Below are 26,567 nucleotides of genomic sequence, written 5' to 3'. Positions count from 1 at the left end.
TTTTTTCTTCTACTTTGATTCTCCTGATCTTCCAATTTTGTACCATATCTCCCTCTGCTCACGTCTTATTGTTTCTACCAATTCCTTCATTTTGTTTACCTCCTGGGTCTGATGTTCAATGCGATTCTCCGTTGCCTCTACCCTCTCTAACAGGCTCCCTAAGTCCTCTCGGAGCCCACGAATGTCCCCTTTGATTGCATTTTCCAGACTCAAGAGCATCTCCCGCATTTCTCCTTTTGTAGGGGGTAGGTCTATAATCCTTGACTCATCTACTTTGCTGTTGTCAATATCGCTATCCATCCCGATCTCCACTCCTACATGTGCGGTAGTTTCCTCCTGATGTTTGCCTGGGCCTTTTCTCTGCTCTTGCTCAGAGTGTTGTTTCCTCCCTGTGCCTGTATGCTTGGGGCTGCCTCCTTGCGTTAAATATTGTTGTATGGTGGTGTCTAAGCCTTTCTCTTTGGCAGACCGCGAAGTTCCGCTTTTAGCGGCTTTGTTGGCTGATTTACTCATAGTAATTTGTGGGGTCTTTGATTCACTCTTATTAACCACTTCGTGTTCCTCCTGGCCCTCTCTCTCCTCACCTCCTTTCCTCAGGCTTAGTATGGCTTGGTATGGCCCTTTAAGAAGCAGTTCACAATTTTAGGGCTATAGTACTCCCCCTGTACTTCCCTATGCTTCACTGTAGGTGTTTGTGCATAATAAGTTAAGTCTATAGTTTCTAGGGGAATTTTTTACCCCCTTTACTTTATCCTAAGTTGGAATCAGGTTTTTCCACTAAGCTGGATACCTATATGCTAAAACACCCTTTAAGACCCGCTAGCAGTGTTGATCGTGGTCTGATCCGACTTTAATATCGATGCCAAGACAGGTAACAGTTGCCTTTGTTTAAGAAACAAAACAAAAATCCACTTGGCTGGCCTTGCATTTGTTTCAGCCGTTAAAACTCTTGTCGTCTTGCAAGCTGTATATGGGCCTACCATTCAACGCCTATCCATGTGCACTCCTCCTTAGGCACGCACCATCTATCCGCAAAAAGAAAAGAAGAACAAAACAACAAGGAAAAAGAGAGCCACCCAAAAGGGCGTATCCTTCCTTTGCCACTCAGTCAGGATTTATACATCAATGTTGCCAGTCCTTACACCATTTTATTCACCACGAGTAGAGGGCAAGTCTGTGAGAGAGGGATTTTGATACTAGGGCAAATTCGCCGATATATACCTCTGAGGCTATTCACATTTGTTTATATTTCACCTCGGCGATGTGGACCCCATTTATATTACCCCCCTTCACAGCATAAACAGATTATTCACCCGTTCACTGAAGGGCACTTACACTTATACTCACTATAAAGCATTGGTATTAAGAAACTACCCGCCGATGGCTCGTGCTAGCACAGAATCAATACAAGGCAACTTTGTAGTATAACATGTGTCCTGGTGTCTTTCATTTATGCATACGGGATTATGAATAATATACCTTAAAAGGAGAGGGAGCACAAGAGAACGAGGGGAACACAAGGGGAGTTTATCCCTCTCCCTCCTCGGAGACTCAGCTCCTTATCTGGGTAGGGGAGTTACAGGGTCTTACTTAAAAATGGCCCTGTTTGTCTCCCCTACGTTTGACAAGGGGCATCCCCTCCCCACGCTCGGCTGTGCAGTTCCCGGACAGTAGGTTCTACCAATTTACAGTTACGATACCGTCCTCCGTTTGTCGTGGGTGGTTGTCCTATTCGTGCTCTCCGATGACCATATGTTCTCCGGCGTTTGATCCCGATGACCTGCTAATGCCGGAGGGAGGTGAGGGGGGGTAGAATCGCCGCTCGCCGGTGGTCTTTCGTGTAGCGGTCCGTTTCCGATGGTGGCCAAAGGGGTTGCGGCTTAGGCGGCGTGTTGTCTCAGGGGGTATTGTAAACGCTCCGTTCGGAGCTCCACGCTTCCTCTGGGCACGGACGCGGCTTCCATCTTCCGCTCTCCGTGCTCACGCCCCTTGACAGCACAGGTCAGCCCCTCCCCTCAGGCGCGCACAGCGACCTCACATCCTGTGCCCGCCTGCTCTGCTTGCCATTTCCATTATTAATGTCGGCATGTGAAGCCCAATCGAGATCGCGATTCAACGGCAGCCGTAGCGCCAATTGTTTGTAACCTTGCCATAACAATGGTCGGCGACGGAGGAACATCCTGCCCAGTTGTTATGACAACTTAGATAACAACACTCAGAGCAAAGTAAAAAAAGGAATACCTACCTTACAAGCAGCTGAGTTATTTGCAGCTCTTGGATAAGGTGGATTATTCCTGTCTACTTTGTATTTTAAGTGTGTGTGTGTGTGTGTGTATGTATATGTATATGTGTGTGTGTGTATGTATATGTATATGTGTGTGTGTGTATATATATATATATATATATATATATATATATATATATATATATATATATATATATATATATATATATATATATATATATATATATATATATATATATATATATATATATACACACACTATCTTACAAAATGAGTACACCCCTCACATTTTTGTAAATATTTTATTCTATCTTTTCATGTGACAACACTGAAGAAATGACACTTTGCTACAATGTAAATTAGTGAGTGTACAGCTTGTATAACAGTGTAAATTTGCTGTCCCCTCAAAATAACTCAAACACGCAGCCATTAATGTCTAAACTGCTGGCAACAAAAGTGAGTACACCCCTAAATGAAAATGTCCAAATTGGGCCCAATTAGCCATTTTCCCTCCCTGGTGTCATGTGACTCGTTAGTGTTACAAGGTCTCAGGTGTGAATGGGGAGCAGGTGTGCTAAATTTGGTGTTATCGCTCTCACGCTCTCATACTGATCACTGGAAGTTCAACATGACACCTCATGGCAAAGAACTCTCTGAGGATCTGAAAAAATAATTATTGCTCTACATAAAGATGGCCTAGGCTATAAGAATATTGCCAAGACCTTGAAACTGAGCTGCAGCACAGTGGCCATGACCGTACGCTGGTTTAACAGGACAGGTTCCACTCAGAACAGGCCTCGCCATGCTCGACCAAGAAGTTGAGTGCATGTTCTCAGCGTCATATCCAGAGGCTGTCTTTGGGACTGTCTCATCAGCTGGGATCTCCAACCCCACTATACCTTCAGTCCTCTCTGAAACCTGCACTGAGAGAAATGAAGGTGTAGAATTAGGTGTGTCACAGCCAAGTACTTGCGGGCAATCTGCTATCGGTACACCGACGTCCGATTGTACCAGGCAAATTTCCCTGCCCCAGCTGCTGCACCGCCAAAAGAAGTTCACTCCCAGCCATCCACATGCCCAGCGGTTGAATGCTAGCTTGAGTAAATTGCTAGCACTTTAACTGCTGCCTTTTCAGTTGGTAGACTCTGCCCCCTTCCATGAGTTTGTGGAATGTGCGCTTCCTCAGTGACAGGTTCCCAAACGCCACTTTTTCTCACAGAAGGCGATTACGGCTCTCTACTGGCATGTGGAAGGCAATGTCTTGGCCTCGCTGGACAGGGCGGTCAGTGGTAAGGTGCATATTACCACTAACTAATGGTCCAGCAGGCATGGACAAGGATGCTACCTATCTTTCACGGCGCATTGGGTGACTCTGCTGGCAGCTGGGAAAGATGCAAGACAAAGTGCAGTAGTGTTGGAGGTTGTTCCGCCACCACGCCTCCAAAATGCTACTACTGGTGATTCTGACACACCTCTCTCCTCCACCCCCTCCTCTTCTTCTTTCTCCATGGCCTCTTCCTGTGCTTTGTCCTCAGAACCAGCGGTGCTCCGTAGGCGTTCAAGGAGCTGCGCAAGTATGCAGGCAAAAAGATGTCATGCGGTGCATGCGCTGGTGTGTTTGGGGGACAGGAGCCACACTGGGGCAGATTTTCTTTAGCTCTGCAGGGGCAGGCTGATAGGTGGTTGACGCTATGCCAGCTTAAGCCAGGAATGGTGGTTTGCGACAATGGCACCAACCTCCTCTCCGCCCTCAGACAGGGACAACTGACCCATGTGCCCTGTTTGGCTCATGTCCTTAACTTGGCGGTTCTTGGGCAGGTACCCAGCTTACAGGATGTCCTGAGGCAGGCCAGGAAAGTCTGTGTGCATTTCCGCCGGTCATATAATGCCATTGCTCAGCTGGCTGACCTCCAAAAGGAATTTAAACTGCCCAAGAGCCGCCTAATCTGTGACATGCCCACCAGGTGGAACTCAACGTTGGACATGCTGCAGTGGCTGCACACGTACCAGAGGGCCATCAATGAGTACCTGTGTGACTACGGCACCAGGACAGGTTTAGGGGAGCTTGTTTTATTTCCCCACGCCAGTAGGCCATGATCAGGGATGCATGCACTGTCCTGTCACCATTTGATGAAGCCATGAGGATGGTGAGCAGTGACAGTACATGTATCAGTGACACTGTCCCTCTTGTCCACCTGTTGGAGCACACACTGCATGGAATAATGGACAGGGCACTTGAGGCAGAACAGATGCAGGAAGAAAACTGCCTTACCTCTCAAGATCCACTTTATCCAGACAGTGTTCCTGCTGGCCCGCTGATCACACAGGAAGAGGAGGAGGAGGATTGTGTCAGCATGGAGGTGGAGCCTGGCACTCAGCATCAGCAGCAGTCTTTTAGGGATCATTTACAGTCCCAAGAAACCCGTGGACTTGTACATGGCTGGAAGGAGGTGGCTGCGGATCATGTCATCCTTCGTGACCCAGAGGACTCCGGACCGAATGCCTCAGCCAACCTACGCTGCATGGCCTCCCTGATCCTGCAAAGCCTGCGGAAGGATCCTCATATTCGTCAGATCAAGGAGAGGGATCATTACTGGCTGGCAACCTTCCTTTATCCACGTTACAAGGGTAAGGTTGCGGACCTTATTTTGTCGTCGCAGAGGGAGCAGAGGATGAAAAATCTTCAGGAGGCCTTGCAGAAAGATCTGTGCAACGTGTTCCCAGAGAATGGGAGGTTACAAATTCCTGGTCCTGGACAACGTGTTGCTGAGGCTTCAGGCAGTCACAGAAGGAGCGGTGGAGAAGGTGGCCGTCTGACCGATGCGTTTAGACAATTTTTTAGACCGCAGCCCGAAGGTATGATCGGTTCCAGCAACCATCGCCAGCGTCTGATTTATATGGTGCAGGAATACCTAGGGGCAAGATCAGACTTGGACACATTTCCCACAGAAAATCCTCTGGGTTACTGGGTCTTGAGGATGGATCACTGGCCAGAGCTTGCACAGTATGCAATTGAGCTACTGGCCTGTCCTGCATCCACCATTCTTTCAGAACGCACATTCAGTGCTGCTGGAGGCTTTGTAACCGATCACAGGGTGCGCCTGTCCACCGACTTGGTTGATAGTCTGACCTTTATGAAAGTGAATCAGTCTTGGATCACCACCAGCTACTAAGCACCTTATGCTGATGTATGTAAACAAATCTTTTTTTTTTTTAAATGTCAGATCCCTTCAAGACTGCCTATGCTGATGCTCAGTGAATAGCCTGTTATGCTGAGTGACTATCCTCTTCCTCCTCAATGATCATTCTGATAGCTTGTAAGAATATTTTTGGTTCTGGGCACCGCCACCAGTGGCTAAGGCCCAATTTTTCAGCCCCTGTTTAACAGGGGCGGATAATTTAAAATTTTTGATGCAATATTTTGCAGGAGAGTTCATTGCTGCGCTTAACTACAATATTTGTGAGTGGTTGCAGTGTTGTGGCACCAGCACCAGTGCTAAGGCCCAATTTGTCAGCCCCTATTTAACAGGGGCGTGTAATTAAAATTTTTGATGCAATACTGTTGCAGTGTTGTGGCACCAGTGCCTAAGGCCCAATTTTTCTGCTCCTGTTCAACAGGTGCATGTAATTACAATTCTTGATCTAATATTTCACAGCAGGGCCAATTCCTGCGCCCACCAAGAGTAACTGTGAGGGCTTACAGTGTTGTGGCAACACCACCACTACCACCAAAGGCCCAATTTTTCTACCACTGTTCAACAATGGCATGTAATTACAATTCTTGATATAATAGTTCACAGCAGGGCGCTCCAGCGCCCACCAAGAGTAAATGTGAGGTCTTACAGTGTTGTGGCAACACCAACACCTTAGACCCAAATTTCTGCAGAGCATATAGGGCAGGCCCCTACTTTCAAACATCCAACTTACAAACGTCTCCTACTTGCAAACGGAGGGAGACAACAGGAAGTGAGGTGAAATCTACCCCTAGGAAGGGAAATTCTCTCCTGCAAGAGCTGATATGGGAAAAACGTGTCTCCTCTCTCCACTGATGCTATATAGTCAATCCTTGTTTCACTAAAAACCCCAAAATTTTCAAAAAACATTTGTCATTAGGACAGAAAGTGAGGTGAAGGTGCACGGACAGCAAAACAAATGTTAGGGGGGTGATAACCCTTCCCTATGTTTTCCAAAAAGCTTAAAAATAGATTTTTTGGCTGGAGCTACACTTTAAAAATGTACCAGTTGAAAATTACAAACAGATTCAACTTAACAACAAAACTACACAGTCCCTGTCTTGTTTGCACCGCCTGTATACTGCTCTTCAGAGTATACAGTATAGGGCCCGGGGGCCCCACGCCTTTCCTTTTTTTAATTTGTGTGTGGGGTTCCCCTTAATATCCATACAAGACCCAAAGGGCCTGGTAATGGACTGGGGGGGGGGGGGGTACCCATGCCGTTTGTCTCACCGATTTTTATCCATATTGCCAGGACCAGACATTACATGAAAGCCGCAAGCAGTTTTAAATAACTTTTATTCCTTTAAAAATGTCATGTTCTAAACACGGGAAACATGTGCCACTTTACAGGCATACTATAGACACCCCCCAGGTACGATATTTAAAGGAATGTTTCACTTTTTTTTTCACTTTAAGCATCATTAAAATCAGTGCTCCCGAAAAAACTGCAGTTTTTTTTTTAAAACTTTTTTTGCATTTATACATGTCCCCTGGGGCAGGACCCAGGTCCCCAAACCCTTTTTAGGACAATAACTTGCATATTAGCCTTTTATAGCACATTCGATTTTGAACGTTCGAGTCCCATAAAGGTTCTAAAGTTCGTGCAAATTTTCGGGTGGGGGGTTTTCGGCTCATCCCTACTAAGGACATGGATTACTGGAACCATGTCCTGTGGTGTGATGAGACCAAGATAAACTTATTTGGTTCAGATGGTGTCAGGCGTGTATGGCAGCAACCAGGTGAGGACAAAGACAAGTGTTTCTTGCCTACAGTCAAGCATGGTGGTGGGAGTGTCATGGTCTGGGCTGCATGAGTGCTGCCAGCACTGGGGAGCTACAGTTCATTGAGGGAACCATGAATGCCAACATGTACTGTGACATACTGAAGCAGAGTATGATCCCCTCCCTTCAGAGACTGGGTTGCAGGGCAGTATTCCAACATGATAACGACCCCAAAACACACCTCCAAGATGACCACTGCTTTGCTAAAGAAGCTGAGGGTAAAGATGATGGACTGGCCAAGCATGTCTCCAGACCTAAACCCGATTGAGCATCTGTGGGGCATCCTCAAACGGAAGGTGGAAGAGCGCAAGGTCTCTAACATCCACCAGCTCCGTGATGTCATCAAGGAGGAGTGAAAGAGGACTCCGGTGGCAACCTGTGAAGCTCTGGTGAACTCCATGTCCAGGAGGGTTAAGGCAGTGCTGAAATAATGGTGGCCACACTACATATTGACGCTTTGGGCCCAATCTGGACATTTTCACTTAAGGGTGTAGTCTCTTTTGTTGTCAGCGGTTTAGACATTAATGGCTGGGTGTTGAGGTATTTTGAGGGGACAGAAAATTGACACTGTTATACCAGCTGTACACTCACTACTTTACATTGTAGACAAGTGTCATTTCTTCAGTGTTGTCACAAGAAAAGATATAATAAAATACTTTAAAAAAATGTGAGGGGTGTACTCATTTTGTAAGATACTGTGTGTGTGTGTGTGTGTGTGTGTATGTGTGTATATATGTATATATATATATATATATATATATATATATATATATATATATATATATATATATAGTAAACTTTGGGGATAATAGCTCCGCAGGACTAAGTGCATAAACCGTTCAAAGGTGAAACCAAAAGACTTTTATTTATAAGTAAATCAAAAATAAGGCTTTCTTCAGCACACAGATCAAAATATAAAACCAAAGTCCGCTTATCTTTGGCACAAAAGCAAAAATTAAATAAAACACATACAGTTCTGTAGCCGGGTCTTCGGCCCCAAGTTTTGAGAGTCCTTATTGAATCTTTTGCAGCCTCCAAAACAGCAACACAGCTCATCAGACAGGTGTAAATCACCTACTCCTCCTCCTCACCACCTCTTCACTACTTCCTGTCTTTTATGAGCTGTTTTCCTGGAGGCCTTTAACCCCGTGTGCTGAATCCCTGTGGTCAGGGAGGGAGGCTCTTTCCCACCCGAATATCACTTCAGAGCCCCCCAAATTCCGGGTCCCAACTAACTCTCTCTTAATATAGAGAGGACTGCGAGACAATCCTCTCCTGATGACTACACCCCCTGAAGTATACCATGATTCCCTTTAAAGGGACCACAATCCGAATACTGGTGCTACATAGCACCTGTCCAGGACCCAACCTCAGTGTCCTGTAAATACCCCCCCCTCTGCCTCAACGCGGAGTTGTTGGAGGCAACACTTGGCATCATACAATGGACCCGGGAGAGGGCATTGGCGTTCTGATGTTGTCTCCCGGATCTGTGTTCTACCACGAAATTAAACTCCTGGAGAGAGAGGAGCCACCTTGTCACCCTGGCATTGGTGTGCTTATTTTGCCTCATCCAGGTCAGTGGGGCGTGGTCGGATACCAGGCGAAACCTTCTACCTAGGAGGAAATACCGTAAAGAGTCCAAAGCCCACTTAATGGCAAGACACTCCCGCTCCACCACCGCATAGTTTTTCTCCGCTGCTGTCAGCTTCCTACTTAGAAAAACTACTGGGTGCTCTTCCCCATTGATCACTTGAGACAGGACTGCTCCTAACCCTTCACTTGAAGCATCTGTCTGTACTACAAAATCCTTAGTAAAATCTGGAGCTGCGAGCACCGGATCCTGGCACAATGCCGTCTTAAGCTTCCGAAAAGCTTTTTCGGCATCGTCATTCCACTTTACCATCACAGACTTCCTGCCTTTGGTCAGGTCAGTCAATGGTGCAGCAATGGTGGCAAAGTTGGGGACAAATCTCCGATAGTAGCCAACTATGCCCAAAAACACTCTGACCTGCTGCCAGGGAAGGGAACTCACCGTGTGATTGTCTGTCCCCGTATAGCAGCAGCTTATTTTCGTTCCAAGGGCCATGCGCGGTGTCCCTGTCAGAGGCGAACGAGTTCCGGAAGGAACGAACGCACGCACACACCAATACAAACACGTGGGCGCACTCGCGTGCCAAACCGAACGTGTGTACGTACTCGTGCACGCACGACCACGTCCACCAATCCTGGCACATGTCACCATATATAAATAGGGTCCTGACCTGATACCAGTGCTGGATCATCTTCAGCTTGTTCCTGCAATACCGGACCGCTGTTGTACCGGTTACCTTGTTCCTGATTACCCGGCTTGCTTGACTACTCTTCTGGATCATCCCTGCTTATTACTTACCTGGATTTATTATACTGACCTCGGCTCAGACTCTCTACTTCGGCTTGATTCCTGACTTTGTACCTCGCTGCCAGCACGTTGCCAGACCTCTGCCTGTCCTTGACTACGAACCTGCCTTCCGTTCCTGTACCTCGTTGCCAGCCAATTGCCAACCTTACCTGTTCCTGACATGCAGTGTTTTCCACATACCTGCTTGGCTTCCACTGAACACCTCCGGTGACCAGTCTATACTTCTTCCTCCATGAGGATCCAGTGTCTTGAAGCCTCTATCTTCAACCTGCAGGCACCTGCACCCTTTTGCTGCCTCAGCACTCCCTGTCCTCACTTCCAGGGGTATTGAGACCGGAACCATGCAAGAGGCCACCCCCAGCATTCAGACTCTGCTGTAAGGTATGTGACACCTGCTTCTTGGTTAGGGGACGGGGCCAGTCCTGTATGGCTTTTACTTTACTCATTTGGGGCTTCACCAGCCCTCTACCCACAATGTACCCTAGGTACTTGGCTTCCTCCACCCCAATTGCACATTTCTCCGGATTGATGGTGAATCCTGCTCTTCTCAAGGAGTCTACGACTGCCTGAACTCGGGTAAGATGGGACTCCCAATCAGTGCTGAAGATGACTATGTCATCTAAATAAACAGAAGCGTACCGTTTTATGTGGACGCAAAGTTTTGTCCATGGCCCTTTGGAACGTAGCGGGGGCAGAGTGTAGACCAAATGGCATTCTTTTGTATTGGAAGTGCCCTTCCGGGGTAGAGAAGGCTGTTTTCTCCCTAGCCTCCTTGGTCAGGGGAATCTGCCAGTACCCTTTCGTGAGGTCCGGCGTGGTGATATACCTGGCAGGACCCAACCTCTCAATTAGCTCATCTACCCGTGGCATAGGAAAAGCATCAAACCTGGAGATTTCATTAAGTTTTCTAAAGTCGTTGCAGAAGCGGAGTGTGCCGTTGGGTTTGGGTACCAACACGATTGGATTTGACCACTCGCTCTGCGACTCCTCAATGACATCAAGCTCGAGCATTCTTTTTTTTTTTTTTAATCAACCAGGTTTATTGCGATTTACAGTGCATACATGTTACAGATTACATTTACAAAAATGCTACATATCGTACAGATCCTCAAATAACAATTGTATAACCATCTCAAATCTTCAATGTCACATCACGTTTTATGCATGAAATAAATAAAGCAAAAAGGTACCTTGTGTCAGTGGTTTGGGTTACTTCACTACCCAGGGGCCGAAGGATCTACTTGTCATTTACATAACTATGTATTATGCATAAACCGGCTATGAACAAGTGCTAGACTCCTGCAGCCACCTGTCCCAGATTTTGTAGTATTTCTCAGGACATCCCCTATTGGTGTATATAAATTTTTTGTAGGGGAGGGTGTTGTTTATTTCTACTTTCCATTCTGCAATGCTCGGGGGATAAGTCCTCATCCATTTCCGAGCTATTGTCTTTCGTGCTGTGAATAACGTCTCGTGTAGAAATGTCTTCATGTACCTGTCGGTCGAGTCTGGCAAGAGTCCTAAAAGGCACATTTTTGGGTCCAGCGTGGCTGGAGAGCCCATTTTGTCATGGAGGAATCTTACTATCTGTGTCCATAGTCCCTGTACTTTGGGCCACAGTAAGTGAATGAATGTTCCTGTCTCCCTTCCACACATTTGGCACAAAGTGGACTGGGAGCCTCTGTACCTGGCAACCCTGAGGGGGGTAAGGTACGCTTGATGGAGTATGTAAATTTGGGTCAGCCTGTCCAACAGTTTTGGGGAAACTGTCTTACAGAATTCCAGAGCTTCCTCCCATTCCCCGTCCTCGATAGGTCCCACCGCCCTTTCCCAGCGAGGTTTAAGTCCATAAGCTATTTTAGTTGCTACTGGGGTGGAGAGTAGATTGTAGAAGGCTGAAATTAGTTTTTGAGGATCCGTGTTTTTGATGATTGCCATAGCAACATTTGAAGTGGGCTTAGTGGGGGGACAATGGGAATTGAGTGCGGATTGCATGCTTGACTTGCAGATATCTAAAGAACATATGATTGGGAAGATTGTACTCCTCTTGGAGTGTGTGGAAGGTTTTTAGAGTCCCATTGTTAAGTAAATGATGGAGATAGAAGATTCCATAGGTGGACCAGCAATCTACATCAGGAATTTGCAAGAATTCAGGTAGGACCTTGTTGTGCCATAATGGGGTAAAGTCGTTATATTGGGGAATCTCTAGTTTAGCGGAGGCAATGTCCCATATGCGTCTGTATTGACGCAGCAGGGCCAGCTCACCAGTCCTCAAATCAGTATTTCCGGTGTTTATTGTTATTGCATAAATAGGGTCTTTAGTGCATCTGGCCCACTTGGGGCACATCAGCTGGAGGAACCGCTCCCTGTCTGTCTTGTCAATGTGGTATAGTTGTGATAATTGGGACGAAATATAGTATAGGTTGAAATCTGGTAGTGCCATACCTCCCAGGTCAGGTGGGTTTTTTAGCGTCTGCCATGCCAGTTTGTGTCTGTTAGGACCCCATACGAAAGGTTTGAGGAGGGCTTCTAGAGTCTTGAAGTATTTCAAAGGTAAGTATGTTGGGGAGTGCCACATAACATATAATACTTTGGGAAGTAGAACCATTTTAATTAAGTTTATTCTGCCCCATACCCCCAGTGGCAAGCGAGCCCAGGTCCTCAGCTTAGTTTTTTCGAGCATTCTTTGGACCTCTTCAGACACTGCCACTCTATGAGCTTCTGGGATACGGTACGGCTTTAACTGAATTTTTACATTGGGTTCAGTTACAATGTCATGCTCGATGACATTGGTGAGTCCCGGCAACCCTGAAAACATGTCCCTATTTCTTTGAAGAAACTCTTTTGCCTGCTGGGTTTGGGGCCTAGTTAAGGTATCGGCCACCTGCACCAGGTCGATCCCTGCATGGTCCCCTGACTGTACTGCTACCACCGTGGATACCTGTTCTCTGTCTCTCCAGGGTTTCAACAAATTTACGTGATAGATCTGGTATGGTTTTCTTTTCCTTGGCTAGTGTACCTTGTAGTTTACCTCCCCCACTTTTTCTACTACCCCAAACGGACCTTGCCACTTGGCTAAGAACTTGCTCTCCACTGTGGGTATTAGGACAGCCACCCGGTCTCCAACTTGAAACTGTCTGATTTTTGCCGATCAGTTATACACCCTTCTTTGGGCATCCTGAGCCTTCTGCATGTGCTCCCTCACCAGCGGCATCACCTTAGCCACCCTCTCTCGCATTTGCTCTACCACGGTTTTGTGCGGTGAGGACTCACTTTCCCACGTTTCCTTTACCAGATCGAGCAACCCCCGGAGCCTTCGCCCATACACTAGCTCAAACTGTGAGAAGCCCGTGGACGCTCGTGGAACCTCCCGGATGGCAAACAAAAGGGCAGGGAGTAACATATCCCAATCCTTCCCGTCTTTCTGGACCACTCTTTTTAGCATGGATTTTAGAGTTTTATTAAACCTCTCAACTAGGCCATCGGTCTGCGGGGGATAGACGGACGTCCGCAACTGTTTAATCTGAAATAGTTTGCACAGTTCCGCCATCACCTTTGACATAAAAGGGGTGCCCTGGTCCGTTAGTATCCCTTTGGGAAATCCAGTTCGGGAAAACATTTAAAATAATTCCTGGGCAATGGCCTTAGAGGAAGTTTTCCTCAAAGCAACTGCTTCTGGATATCTGGTTGCGTAGTCTAGGATGACTAATATATATTGGTGCCCCCTTTCCGACTTTACCAGGGGTCCCACGAGATCCATAGCGATCCGCTCGAATGGAACCTCAATAATTGGCAAGGGTACCAGAGGGCTTCTATAGTGGGGCACTGGGGCAGTTAACTGGCAAATGGGACAAGATGCACAATATATCTTTTAACTTTGCCTTCACCCCTGGCCAGTAAAACCGGTCAGTTATCCTGGCCTCTGTTTTCTCTGCCCCAAGTGTCCTCCCAGAGCGTCGTTGTGGGCTAGATCATGTAGCATCCGCCTATACGGTTGGGGAACCCACAACTGCTCTACAGTTTCCCTACGGCTTTCAGCCACACGATAAACCAAGTCCCCCTTCAACGCAAAATGAGGAAACCTCTGATCTGCCCCTGGTATTTGTGAGACCCCCATCAACAACAGAAACCTGCTCTCGAGCATTGATCAGGGTAGGATCCTGCAACTGGGCGGTGCCGGATGCACCCCTGGGTACATCCAGGTCTGGGTGCACTGGCCTTGAGGATGTTTCCCCTTCACCCTCCTCAACCGGGAACTGCAACAGGGAGAGCTCCTTATCCTCCCCCAGCATAACCTGTAACGGGAAGACCCCCCCCCCCCCCCCCCCAGAGGTCAACTCGGTTTTGAAACCTTAAATGGAAACATCATCCTTCAACTTAACATTCTCTGCAATATCATTATCAGTGACCAATGTCCCCGTATCAGAGGGGTGTGTTGTGGGGGTTTCAGGCCCAGGCCCCTCAGACTCTGTCTCTTCCAGGCCCAGTGTCCCCAGTTCTCCTGGCTGTCCTGGCAGCCCCATCTGTACCTGGTTCCACAGTTCGAGAAATAGTGGACAGTCCCAACCCACTATAATATCATGTATTAAACTTCTCACTACCCAAACCTCTTGTGTCACAGAGGTATGGCCATAGGACACGGTCACCGAAACCAAGGGGTACTCCTTGGTGTCCCCATGGATGCATACTACGCCTAGGGTTTTGCTTACGGGGCCTAGTCTCCCAATCACCCTGGCATGTACAAGTGTTACCATGCTACCGGAGTCCAGTAGCGCCCCGGCAGGAAGGTGGTTCACCCACACTTCACACTCGAACCGTCCTGCGATCGGATCCAGATGAGTGGCACACACTCTTTGCACATAGAAGGAGCTTCTCCGACCACTCCTGCAATCCATAGGCTCCTCCTGAAGTGGGCATTGCGCCCGGATATATCCCCAGGACCGACAATGCCAACACTGTAGGTCTCCCATTCTTGGGACAGGAACCACCCTTCGAGGTTCTGCAGCAGACTATGCAGGTTTGCGGGTTCCAACGTCTGGCAGGGCTTCTCTCCTAGGTGCTGTGGCTGGTCTGGTTGCCCTTGGTGTGGGTTCCCGACGCTTGGCAGGCCCAAGCAGGTCCTCCACCACGGTGTACCTTTCCACCAACTCAACCAGCTGGTCAGCGGTTGCAGGGTCTCAATGGCTTACCCAGCGCTGTAGGTCACCTGGCAGGGACCGCAGGTACCAGTCCATCACTACTCGTTCCACCATCTGTGGGCCTGACAGTTTTTCTGGCTGCAGCCATTTTTTAACCAGCTGTACCAGTTCATGCATTTGGGACCTGGGTGGTCGGTCAGGTTTGTACCGCCAGCGATGCATCCTCTGAGCCCGGACGGCTGTGGTCACTCCTAGGCGGGCCAGGATCTCTGCCTTCAGACACTTATAGTCGCTGATGTGTTCCATTGGGAGGTCAAAATAGGCCTTTTGTGGGTCACCGGTGAGGAAAAATAATGCTGGCCCATTGGTTAGGTGGTGAGAAAGGCCTCTACGTCATTGTTGGGTGTCAGTTTTTGTAAAAAATGGCTGGCCCTCACAGACACTTGGTTGCCAGCAGCGACAAACGCTTGTTCTAGTAAACAGGGCAGCTAGCAACCAAAGTGCTTTCCTGCTTTGCAGCTATAGCCTGTGCCAGGGCCTGCTGCTGCATCTGCTGAAGCTTGCTGCTGGGTCACGGTGGCTTGTGCCAAAGCCCTGATGACCTCCTCCATGTCTTTACCTACTGCTTGCAGCATCTGAACTGACTTCACCCAAGACATGCCATTTGTACAAAGTCTCTTTTAAATGTCAATTTTTAGTTTTTAAACGTTTTTTTGCGGCTGCAAATGCACTTTTGCCAGCATCCGAGACACCAGTTGTAAACTTTGGGGATAATAGCTCCGCAGGACTAAGTGCATAAACCGGTCAAAGGTGAAACCAAAAGACTTTTATTTATAAGTAAATCAAAAATAAGGCTTTCTTCAGCACACAGATCAAAATGTAAAACCAAAGTCCGCTTATCTTTGGCACAAAAGCAAAAATTAAATAAAACACATACAGTTCTGTAGCCGGGTCTTCGGCCCCAAGTTTTGAGAGTCCTTATCGAATCTTTTGCAGCCTCCAAAACAGCAACACAGCTCATCAGACAGGTGTCTATCACCTACTCCTCCTCCTCCTCCTCCTCACCACCTCTTCACTACTTCCTGTCTTTTATGAGCTGTTTTCCTGGAGGCCTTTAACCCCTTGTGTGCTGAATCCCTGTGGTCAGGGAGGGAGGCTCTTTCCCACCCGAATATCACTTCAGAGCCCCCCAAATTCCGGGTCCCAACTAACTCTCTCTTAATATAGAGAGGACTGCGAGACAATCCTCTCCTGATGACTATACCCGGAATTCCTCACCCATTCTGGGTGACCCCCTGAAGTATACCGTGACTCCCTTTAAGGGACCACAATCCGAATACTGGTGCTACATAGCACCCGTCCAGGACCCAACCTTGGTGTCCTGTACTATATATATATATATATATATATATATATATATATATATATATATATATATATATATATAATATATATATATATATATATATATATATATATAATATATATTACACACACACACATACATATATGTGTGTGTGTGTGTATGTATGCATATATATATATATATATATATATATATATATATATATATATATATATATATAATTACATGCACACAGTATATAAAGATAATAATGTGTATTTATATAGAAATTTTAATTTGAAATAAAAATGTGATATTTTTTTACTCTGACTTTAACAGAAGAAACATTTACATTATCACCAATTATTACTCAACGTATTGGCAAAATTGTGATGGTAAGTAAACTTTTTTTGTTTTTTAATATAATATTTTATATATATATATATATATATACTTCTTTTTACTTTGTCTAACTTTCATTTTTAGGACAGTACTGTAGTTCCAAAATTAGTTCCTGAGGGAACATCTTCCAGGAATATGAATTCAATGACACATGAAGAAAAAGTAAGTTCAATCCAAAGTCATGTTTTGTATCTCTATATGTATCTGTATATCTCTTTCCCTCTTTCTCTGTCTATCCTTTCTCTTTTCACTCTTTATAATTTTTCTATTGATGTATCTCTATATATATATATATATCTCTATATATATATATCTCTATATATATATATATATATATATATATATATATATATATATATATATATATATATTCTTTTATTGCATCAGGGGACACAGAGCCATAGTAATAACTATATGGGTTGTATCGGACCATCATGGGCTGGACACTGGCACGCCCCTTAAGGTGTGTACTTCCCCCATATAACCCCTCCCATTGCTGGGCGTCCTCAGTTTTTTCGCCAGCGTCTAAGGTGTTGGGTACGAATAAGGATGTGCTGTGCTGAGCTCCACGGGCAGTAATCCTTGATGAGAGCCAGCCATCCTGACCGGATCCGTTCTGATGTCTCTGTAATGGGCTAAATGAATGGTACCCGGGCCTCGTAATCCGAAGAAACAAGGTTTTGCTTGTGAATGCTTCTCTTTGAGAGCTGGGCCCTGGGATTCAGTACTTTTTGGTAGTGTGGCCAATAAAAGTTTACTGGCAGGGTCCTGTCGCAGGTCCAGGATTGTGGGTTAACCTGAGAGTTCCCTGTTTGTGAAGGTTTCCTTTAAGGTCTCGCAGAGTTCCGTGGCTGAAATATTGATCAGCCAAAGCACTGAAAACGCTTAGCCAGTTTGTGTCCCTTCCTCGAGTATGGCCATTTAGAGTGGATAAGTACATCCAAAAGGGTAAAGCTCTCTTTACCAGTAAAAGGAAGTTAAACATTTATCCTTTAATTGTGCTGCCTCTCCTATGCCAGGGGCATCTGCCTTTAGGCAGGCTCGACGGTCTCAATCGTCAGGTTCAGGGGAAAGTCCCCAAGGGCAGAACCAGGATCTTGGGGGCAGAAAGCCCATAAAGCAGAATGCTAAAGCCTTCTCATGAAGGAGCACCCCCACTCGTTTGGGTGAGGAGATTTCTGCAATTTTTTTCTCTAGGTTACGACTAGACTTCCAGGAGCCCGGATGGCTCAGTCGGCTTTGATCTGAGGGTCCAGGGTTTGGGTCCCTGCTGCCTGTGGGGTCCTTGGGCTGCTGATGCGGCAGTCTTTATGCAAGAGTTTCTGTCTCCTCAGAGAATGTTCCTAAGGATCCAGAAAAAAAAATTCTCTTTCTGGCCTCTGGATCAGCTGTTATCCCAGTCGGTGATCTGAGATTCCCTTAGTGGAACAGGGGGGTTTGGCTCAACCTTTTAAGTACCAAACACAGAGGCAAGACCCATTCTAGATCTTGAAGATCTGAATCGGCACTTAAACGTCCGATCCTTTCATAATTTGATCGGCTGTGTCCATCCTGCAAGGAGGGGAGTTGCACATCTCCTGGTGCCAAGGTTTCCCGCTTACCAGAAAGTTCTGCGGTTTGAAATATAAAATAGTTTTTTCAGTTTGGCCCCTGCCATTCGGCTTAGCCACAGCACCATGAGTGTTCTGAAAGATTCTGGCACCTCCTTTAGCCAGGTTAAGGGCTCAAGGCATAGCGGTCCTAGATAATTAGAAGATCTACTTTTAATAGACCATTCAGTCTCAGGTCTAAACCAGAGTCTGATCTCCGCCGTAAATATCTGAAATCTCTAGGTTGGATTCTCAACCTAGGAAGATTCTCCTTAAAACCATCAAGGAGATTACAGTACTTGGGGGGCTGGTTATAGATACCATACAGAAGAGGGTATTCTTACCCCAGACAAGAATCAGTTCCATTGTAGGATTAATTCAACTTATCAAAACAAAGGAAAATTCCTTCATTCGGCTGTGCAGGAGATTTTTAGGGGAAATGGTGGCCTACCTAAAGGCTGTCCCTTATGCACAGTTTACTCAAAGTCTGCTCCAAGACACCATCCTGTCGGTCTGGAATAAAGAAGATTCAGGCCTTGTTTGTTTCCAGTACGCTTGGCTCCCGACATAGGTCAGAGCCTAAATTGGTGGTTGCTATCCAGCAAAAGGGAAAATCTTTATCCTGGAAGGTGTTAACAACAGATGCCAGCCTTATTGGCTGGGGAGCAGCCCTGGAAGAAGATTCTGTCCAGGGGAGATGGTCCAGGTTAGAGGTTAGACCTTGCCTATCAACTTTTTTGGAAGTTTCAGGCAGTACGTCTGGCCCTAGAATCTTGGCAGTCAGACTACGGGACTGTCCTGATAGGATTCAGTCTGACAAGGCCAAGGCGGTGGCTTACATCGATCACCAGGGGAGGCATGAGAAGTCGTGCAGCCCAAAAAGAGGTGAATAATGTTCTAGCTTTGGCAGAACACGACATTCCTTGCCTATCGGCAATCCTAATTTTTCAGGCTCACTACTTGAGACGCCAACATTTATTTTCGGGAGTATGAGCTATTCTAGGACCTATTCGCGTCCAGATTCATTAACGGGGTCGACAACTTTATGTCAAACAAGGGGTCCGCTAGCAGGCGGAACAGACGCATTAGTCTTCCCAGGGGATCAGTTTTCACTCATCTATGCATTTCCTCCAGTTCTGCTGCTTCCGCGCCTTCTCCGCAGGATTAAGCAGGAACTAAAGGAGGTAACTCTGGTGGCCCCAGCGTGTCCCAGAAGATTTACTGAGATCATAAAGATGGCAGTAGGAGTCCTTCGGACTCTGCCATTATAGCCAGACCTTCTTGCACAAGGTCCAGTATTTCATCCTACCTTACGGACAAAAAATGTAACAGGTCTGACTGTTGAATCCCACTCTGTAAAAGATTGTGGGTGATCTACTTTGATTAATGCCAGGAATCCGGCTTCCAGAATCACTTACTATAGAGTCTGGAAGGCATACGTTTCTTGGTGTGGTTTCATAGGTTGGCACCCCAGGAAGTAGGTCTGAGGCAGGATTCCTGATGTCCTGCATATAGGTTCTGAAATTAAGCTGGCCTTGACTTCTATCAAGAGCCAGATCCCGGCCTTGTAAAAGTTTTTCCTATGGCCTCTTGTTTCCTTCTCTTGGTGCGTAGCTTATTCAGAGGGTAACACGTTTGTTCCCCTTATCCAAGGCACCTCTAAATCCTTGGGATTTAAGATTGGTCTTATCGGCTTTGCTGAATCAGCCATTTGAACCTTACGAGAAATTCCTTTGATTCTTTTGACAAGATAATCTGTTCTGGTTGCCATTTCTTCTGCTAGAAGAGTATTGGAACTAGCGGCTCTGTCTTGTAAGAGCCATATTTCATCATGCATAAGGATGAGGTGGTTTTATGTCCTCATCATGAATTCTTACCAAAAGTGGTAATAGGTTTTCATTTAAACCAAGATATTATTCTTCCTTCTTTTTCCCCAGAGCCTTAATCTGGGGAAGAGAAAGCACTACATTCCCTTGATGTAGTAAGAGCGATCAGAGTCTATTTGAGGGCGACCGCTCAGGTTTGCAAAACACAGGTTTTGTTTGCACTGCCAAAAGGTCCAAGATGTGGACAGGCAGCGTCAAGATCCACTATTTTCCAAATGGATTTGTCAAGTGATCATTCAAGCTTCAGCTTAAAGAAGAAAATTCTTCCTTCTCATATTAAGAGCACACTCATCCAGGGCAATTAGTACCTCTTGGGTGGTGCATCATCGGGCCTCTATGGCTTGGATCTGTAAGGCCGCGACTTGTTCTTCATTCATATGCTTATCCGATTTTATCAAATTGATATTAAAGGTCATGAGAGGCGATTCAGTTCGCATTGTGCGCTATACAAGTGTTTCATTCATTCATTCATTCATGAGGATATTGCCTTTGGGCACAGCATATACCGCAGGCTGTAGTACGAGTCCTCTGGTCTCCTGTTTTTTTGTTCTGTCTCCCCCCCTTCAGTTGCCATTGCTATGGGACATCCCATATAGTTATTACTATGGCTCTGTGTTCCCTGATGTAAGAAAAGAAAATAGGATTTTTATAACAGCTTACCTGTAAAATCCTTTTCTTTGATGTACATCAGGGGACACAGAGGTCCCCCCCTTCTTATGCATTTATATTGCTTGGCTACAAAACTGAGGACACCCAGCAATGGGAGGGGTTATATGGGGGAAGTACACGCCTTAAGGGGCGTGCCAGTACCTGATGGTCCAATGTAACCCATATAGTTATTACTATGGCTCTGTGTCCCCTGATGTACATCAAAGAAAAGGATTTTTACAGGTAAGCTGTTTTAAAAATCCTATATACAGTGTGTATGTATATATATATATATATAATTTATATTTATTTTTACTTTTTCTAACTTAAATTTTTAGGACAGTACTGTAGTTCCAGAGGGAACATCTTCCAGGAATATAAATTCAATGACACATGAGGAAAAAGTAAGTTCAATCCAAAGTCATGTTTCTCTCTCTCTCTCTATATATATATATATATATATATATAGAGAGAGAGAGAGAGAGAGAGAGAGAGAGACTGTATATATTAGAGATCGACCGATATGGGTTTTTCTCTTGCCGATATTTAAAAATCGCGCCGGCTGATATGTTTTTATTTTCCCCCTTCATCTCATGAAATCTAACAGTTAGACACCTTTCACACTGGGGTGTTTTTCAGGTGCTTTTGGGCTAAAAACAGCACCTGGATGCTTAAAAAAAAAGTCCTGCAAGCAGCACCTTTGGAGCGGTGTATACCACCACTCCTGCCCATTGAAATGAATGGGCACCGCTGCCGAAGTGCCTGCAATGCGCCCCGTTAGCAGCTGAATAGCGCCGCTAAAATGACGGTAAAGCGACGCTAAAACTAGCAGCGTTTTACCGTCAACGCCTGCCCGCTCCAGTGTGAAAGCAGCCTTAAGTAATAAGTGATACAGAAAATTTCTTACATTTAAACATTTATTAAACAAAAACAAACCTACAATCAGTTCACTTGTATAATTTAGATTTAAAAAAAAAACATATATTAAATACACAACTTTTGGATGAAAAAAATGGGCCAACTACTGTTTTTTAGTTTTTTTTTTTTTTTTAAATCATTCGTGTATTTTTTTTAAAAAAATTGCGTTTGAAAGACCGCTGCTCAAATACCGTGTGACATAAAATATTGCAACAACCGCTATTTTATTTCCTAGGGTCTCTGCTAAAAAGAACTCTACACAGGGAGTTCAGTTCATTGATAATTATAAACATTGTATCTCTTTGCTCTTTTCTTAGCAGACTGCCCAGAAAGAAGACAAATTCCACTGAAGTCCTCAGGCAACTTGCATTGACTTCTATTACAGAAGTCATTTGCAAGTCCCGCTTAAGATATAATTGGCCTTTTTTAACAGCACAATCGGCCGATGCTGATTAATTAAAAAAACGCCAAATATCGGTCGACCTCTAATATCTATATCTATATACATACACATACATTAGGATCCTCGGAGAGCCTCCCCCTTGCATCAGGATTCCCAGAGAGCCTCCCCCTTGCATCATGGTCCCCAGAGAGCCTGCCCCTTGCATCAGGGTCCCCAGAGAGCCTCCCCCTTGCATCAGGGTCCCCAGAGAGCCTCCCCCTTGCATCATGGTCCCCAGAGAGCCTGCCCCTTGCATCAGGGTCCCCAGAGAGCCTCCCCCTTGCATCAAGGTCCCCAGAGAGCCTCCCCCTTGCATCAGGGTCCCCAGAGAGCCTCCCCCTTGCATCAGGGTCCCCAGAGAGCCTCCCCCTTGCATCATGGTCCCCAGAGAGCCTGCCCCTTGCATCAGGGTCCCCAGAGAGCCTGCCCCTTGCATCAGGGTCCCCAGAGAGCCTCCCCCTTGCATCAGGGTCCCCAGAGAGCCTCCCCCTTGCATCAGGGTCCCCAGAGAGCCTCCCCCTTGCATCATGGTCCCCAGAGAGCCTCCCCCTTGCATCATGGTCCCCAGAGAGCCTGCCCCTTGCATCAGGGTCCCCAGAGAGCCTCCCCCTTGCATCAGGGTCCCCAGAGAGCCTCCCCCTTGCATCAGGGTCCCCAGAGAGCCTGTCCCTTGCATCAGGGTCCACAGAGAGCCTCCCCTTGGGGACCCCTGCAGAGACTCTGAGCTATAGCCCCAAAATCCACCCCCTAGCGACGCCACTGTGTATATGTGTGTGTGTGTATGTATGTGTGTGTATGTATGTGTGTGTATGTATGTGTGTATATATATATATATATATACACACACACACACACATACAGGATCTCACAAATGTGAGTTAATAAATCTTAATTTTTTTATAATATTTTTTATTCTATCTTTTCATGTGACAACACTGAAGAAATGACACTTGTCTACAATGTAAAGTAGTGAGTGTACAGCTTGTATAACAGTGTAAATTTGCTGTCCCCTCAAAATAACTCAACACACGGCCATTAATGTCTAAACCGCTGGCAACAAAAGTGAGTACACCCCTAAGTGAAAATTTCCAAATTGGACCCAATTAGCCATTTTCCCTCTCCCCAGTGTCATGTGACTCGTTAGTGTTACAAGGTCTCAGGTGTGAATGGGGAGCAGGTGTGTTAGATTTGGTGTTATCGCTCTCGCTCTCTCATACTGGTCACTGGAAGTTCAACATGGCACCTCATAGCAAAGATCTCTCTGAGGATCTGAAAACAAAAATATTTTGCTCTACATAAACATTGCCTAGGCTAACAGAACAGTGGCAAGACCCTCAAACTGAGCTGCAGCACGGTGTAAAAGACCATGTACTGGTTTAACACGACAGGTTCCAATCAGAGCAGGCCTCACCACCACCAGTAATCATCTAAGTATTGATTTGCTTATGTGCCATCTCTATCTTTATATAGAGTACAATGAGTATCCTCTGCTCTTGACTAAGCACTGTTAAGTGTGAAACGCATCAGTGTGTCCAATTTTTTTGCTGTGGCTTGTATCTGTTGGAATTTTTACAAATAAAGGCTATATTCCGGAGTGCAGCTGTCCAGAACTTCCTTTTTGCCTCATATCCTCCGCTCTTCTCATGACCTTCTGCTCTCTTGATCCATTTTAACCTTCTCCCTTCATCTTCTATAAAAACCTCACTAGAGCCTCTACTATCCTTTTTGAAATGACTTGGCCCGGTATATCCAATCAGACCCTAACCTGAAAGCCTTTTAAGAGAGCATTAACCACTTCAGCCCCGGACCATTTTGCTGACCAAAGACCAGACCACTTTTTGCAATTCGGCACTGCGTCGCTTTAACTGACAATTGCGCCGTCGTGCGACGTGGCTCCCAAACAAAATTGCCGTCTTTTTTTTCCCCACAAATAGAGCTTTCTTTTGGTGGTATTTGATCACCTCTGCGGTTTTTATTTTTTGCGCTATAAACAAAAATAGAGCGACAATTTTGAAAAAAAACACATGATTTTTTACTTTTTGTTATAATAAATATCCCCCAAAAATATATAAAAAAAAACATTTTTTTCCCTCAGTTTAGGCCGATACGTATTCTTTTATATATTTTTGGTAAAAAAAAAATCGCAATAAGCGATTATTGATTGGATTGCACAAAAGTTATAGCGTTTACAAAATAGGCGATAGTTTTATGGCATTTTTATTAAAACGGGAGTCCGCCGGGAGTTCCGCGTTTTTGTTTTTTTTTTATAAAGCCAGCAGCTACAAATACTGCAGCTGCTGACTTTTAAAATAGTGACACTTACCTGCCCAGCGCGCCCGCAATGTCGGCACCTGAAGCCGATCTCTCGATCATCTCTGGGGTGCTGCCGCCGCCATCTTGGGTATGGGAATCAGGAAGTGGAGCCTTTCGGCTTCATTTCCGGGTTCCCTACTGCGCATGCGCGAGCCACGCTGCGCAATAAGGATGGACCCGCTGCCTCTGGGATCTGTGTGTTTCCCGGCAGGCAGCGGGGGACTTTCGGAAAGGGGCGTAGATCTACGCCCCTTTCCGCAGAGAGCTATCCCGGAAGTGGGTGCAGATACCTGTAATGTACAGGTACCTGCACCCCCCTCCCCCCTGAAAGGTGCCAATTGTGGCGCCGGAGGGGGGGGGGATTCCAATGAGCGGAAGGTCCATTTTAGGGTGGACCTCCGCTTTAATAATTATTTTTTTTTTTTTACTAGTAATGGTGGCGATCAGCGATTTATTTATTTATTTTAATTTTTTATTGTGACTGCGATATGGCGGACACATCTGACTTTTTTGACACATTTTTGGGACCATTGTCATTTATACAGCAATCAGTGCTATACAAATGCAGTGATTCCTGTGTAAATGACACTGGCAGTGTAGGGGTTAAGTGTTCCTAGGGGCGTGTTACTAACTGTGAGGGGCTGGGGTTTGTGTTAGTGAACACTGATCTCTGCTCCAATCACATGGAGCAGAGATCAGTGTCACTTGTTGCTAGGCAGAACGGGGAGATGCTGTTTACAATGGCATTTCTCCGTTCAGCCGACCCGTGAGATGATCGCGGGTATGCCCACGGCGATCGAGCCCGCGGGACCCGCGACTGGACTCACGGGGGTTCCGCCAGCGGCGCGCTCACGATGGCAGGGTGGCAAATTTAAAGGGACATACAGGTACGCCCATTTGCCTGCCCGTGCCATTCTGCCAACGTACATCGGCGTGCGCTGGTCGGGAACCGGTTAAACAATCTTTTATTTTATTTATTTTTTTATTTATCAAATACAACAAATTAAAATATCACCCATATGTAATTGCTTTTGCTATTTCTTACACCCCCTACTTGCTCTACAAGCCTGACCCTCATGTCCCTTTCTGTATTTTAATGTTCTTTAATTTTTATGTCCCAAAACTATTGTGTCAGGAGCTACTAATTAGTCTGATTTAATAATCCACACATTTTTAAAAAAAATTCTTAAAATTATTATTTTTGGAATTATATGCTTTTTTTCTGTTTAATTTTTAGAGAATGAAACTCTTACAACAATTATTTGCAAGATATCCTGACCCGGAGGATGATCCAGCTTTTCCTTTGAATCCCACCATGCCATACCCAAATAGCGTTGAATCTGAAGATCTAGAAACGGACAGAATAGGCAACATCCAGTGGTGCGTGTGTGAGCGTTGTATAACCATGCCCACCCAAGTGGAGTCTTGTTGCTGCCGTGAGATTGAGGAGGTTGCTCTTTGTATACCGGATGGACTCACTTGCATCACTCAGGTAGATACCTTCTATTCACAAATAGCACATCCGCATCACGTCAGGATAGCACATCACATGAAACATCTGAAAGGTCTCCCGCGTGTGGATCCTAACAACAATAGGTAAGTCATATAATACTATAGAATTGATAATAAATAATATTTATATTCATTTTTTTTTTTAAATGCATGTGTAACTATTAAAAACTTTTTTTTTTTTTTTTTAGGAGATTAAGAAAAACCGCATATCGCACATTCTTAGCCTGGATATATGGCATCTTAGGGAAGAAAGACAGAAGGGCGATTCCTTCTTGTGCTGTAAATGCTGTGCGAGAAGTGTTTCCCGACCCTAATGCTTGTTATGTTGGGTTCCTTTACAGTAACGACTACGATGCTGCTGAAATGGCTTTTTTTTAAATATGTTTTTTTTCTCTTTTCCTTGTAAACATTTATTTTTGAGTTGTTTTTTAAATGTTTGTCTATTAAAGTTAATAAAAAATATTCTAACCCAAAAATTTTTTTTTTGCATTGTTTTTTTATTTTTTATAATCATATTTATTTTATTCATTTAACCACTTGCTTACTGGGCACTTAAACCCCCCTCAGTCCCAGACCAATTTTCAGCTTTCAGCGCTGATGCACTTTGAGTGACAATTGCGCGGGCATACAACACTGTACCCAAATGAAATTTTTATCATTTTTTTCCCACAAATAGAGCTTTCTTTTGGTGGTATTTAGTTACAGCTCGGAGTT

The 26,567-nt window shown here is 45.5% G+C and overlaps 1 protein-coding gene across 5 annotated transcripts in view; it reads left to right on the top strand.

Moving 5' to 3' along the window:
* Window positions 1-26,329, top strand: part of LOC143989588 (uncharacterized) — a 175,974-nt gene extending 149,645 nt beyond the window's left edge. For 4 of the 5 annotated variants that reach the window (XM_077489788.1, XM_077489791.1, XM_077489790.1 and 1 more), the window contains 5 exons: window positions 16,483-16,538; window positions 16,630-16,707; window positions 21,007-21,072; window positions 25,579-25,937; window positions 26,042-26,329. In XM_077489788.1, coding sequence (XP_077345914.1) covers window positions 16,483-16,538; window positions 16,630-16,707; window positions 21,007-21,072; window positions 25,579-25,937; window positions 26,042-26,231 — 749 coding nt within the window. In that variant the 3' untranslated portion in view covers window positions 26,232-26,329. The remainder of the gene's footprint in view (window positions 1-16,482; window positions 16,539-16,629; window positions 16,708-21,006; window positions 21,073-25,578; window positions 25,938-26,041) is intronic. The other variant, XM_077489789.1, reaches the window with a different exon arrangement.
* Window positions 26,330-26,567: the final 238 nt, after the last annotated feature.

This window comes from Lithobates pipiens, unplaced genomic scaffold (assembly GCF_037356315.1).
Source record: "Lithobates pipiens isolate NorthernLeopardFrog02 unplaced genomic scaffold, aLitPip1_a1.2 Scaffold_18, whole genome shotgun sequence".
Lineage (NCBI taxonomy): Eukaryota > Metazoa > Chordata > Amphibia > Anura > Ranidae > Lithobates > Lithobates pipiens.
Note: the sequence above shows the minus strand (reverse complement) of the source record. Positions and strands in the feature narration are given on the sequence as shown.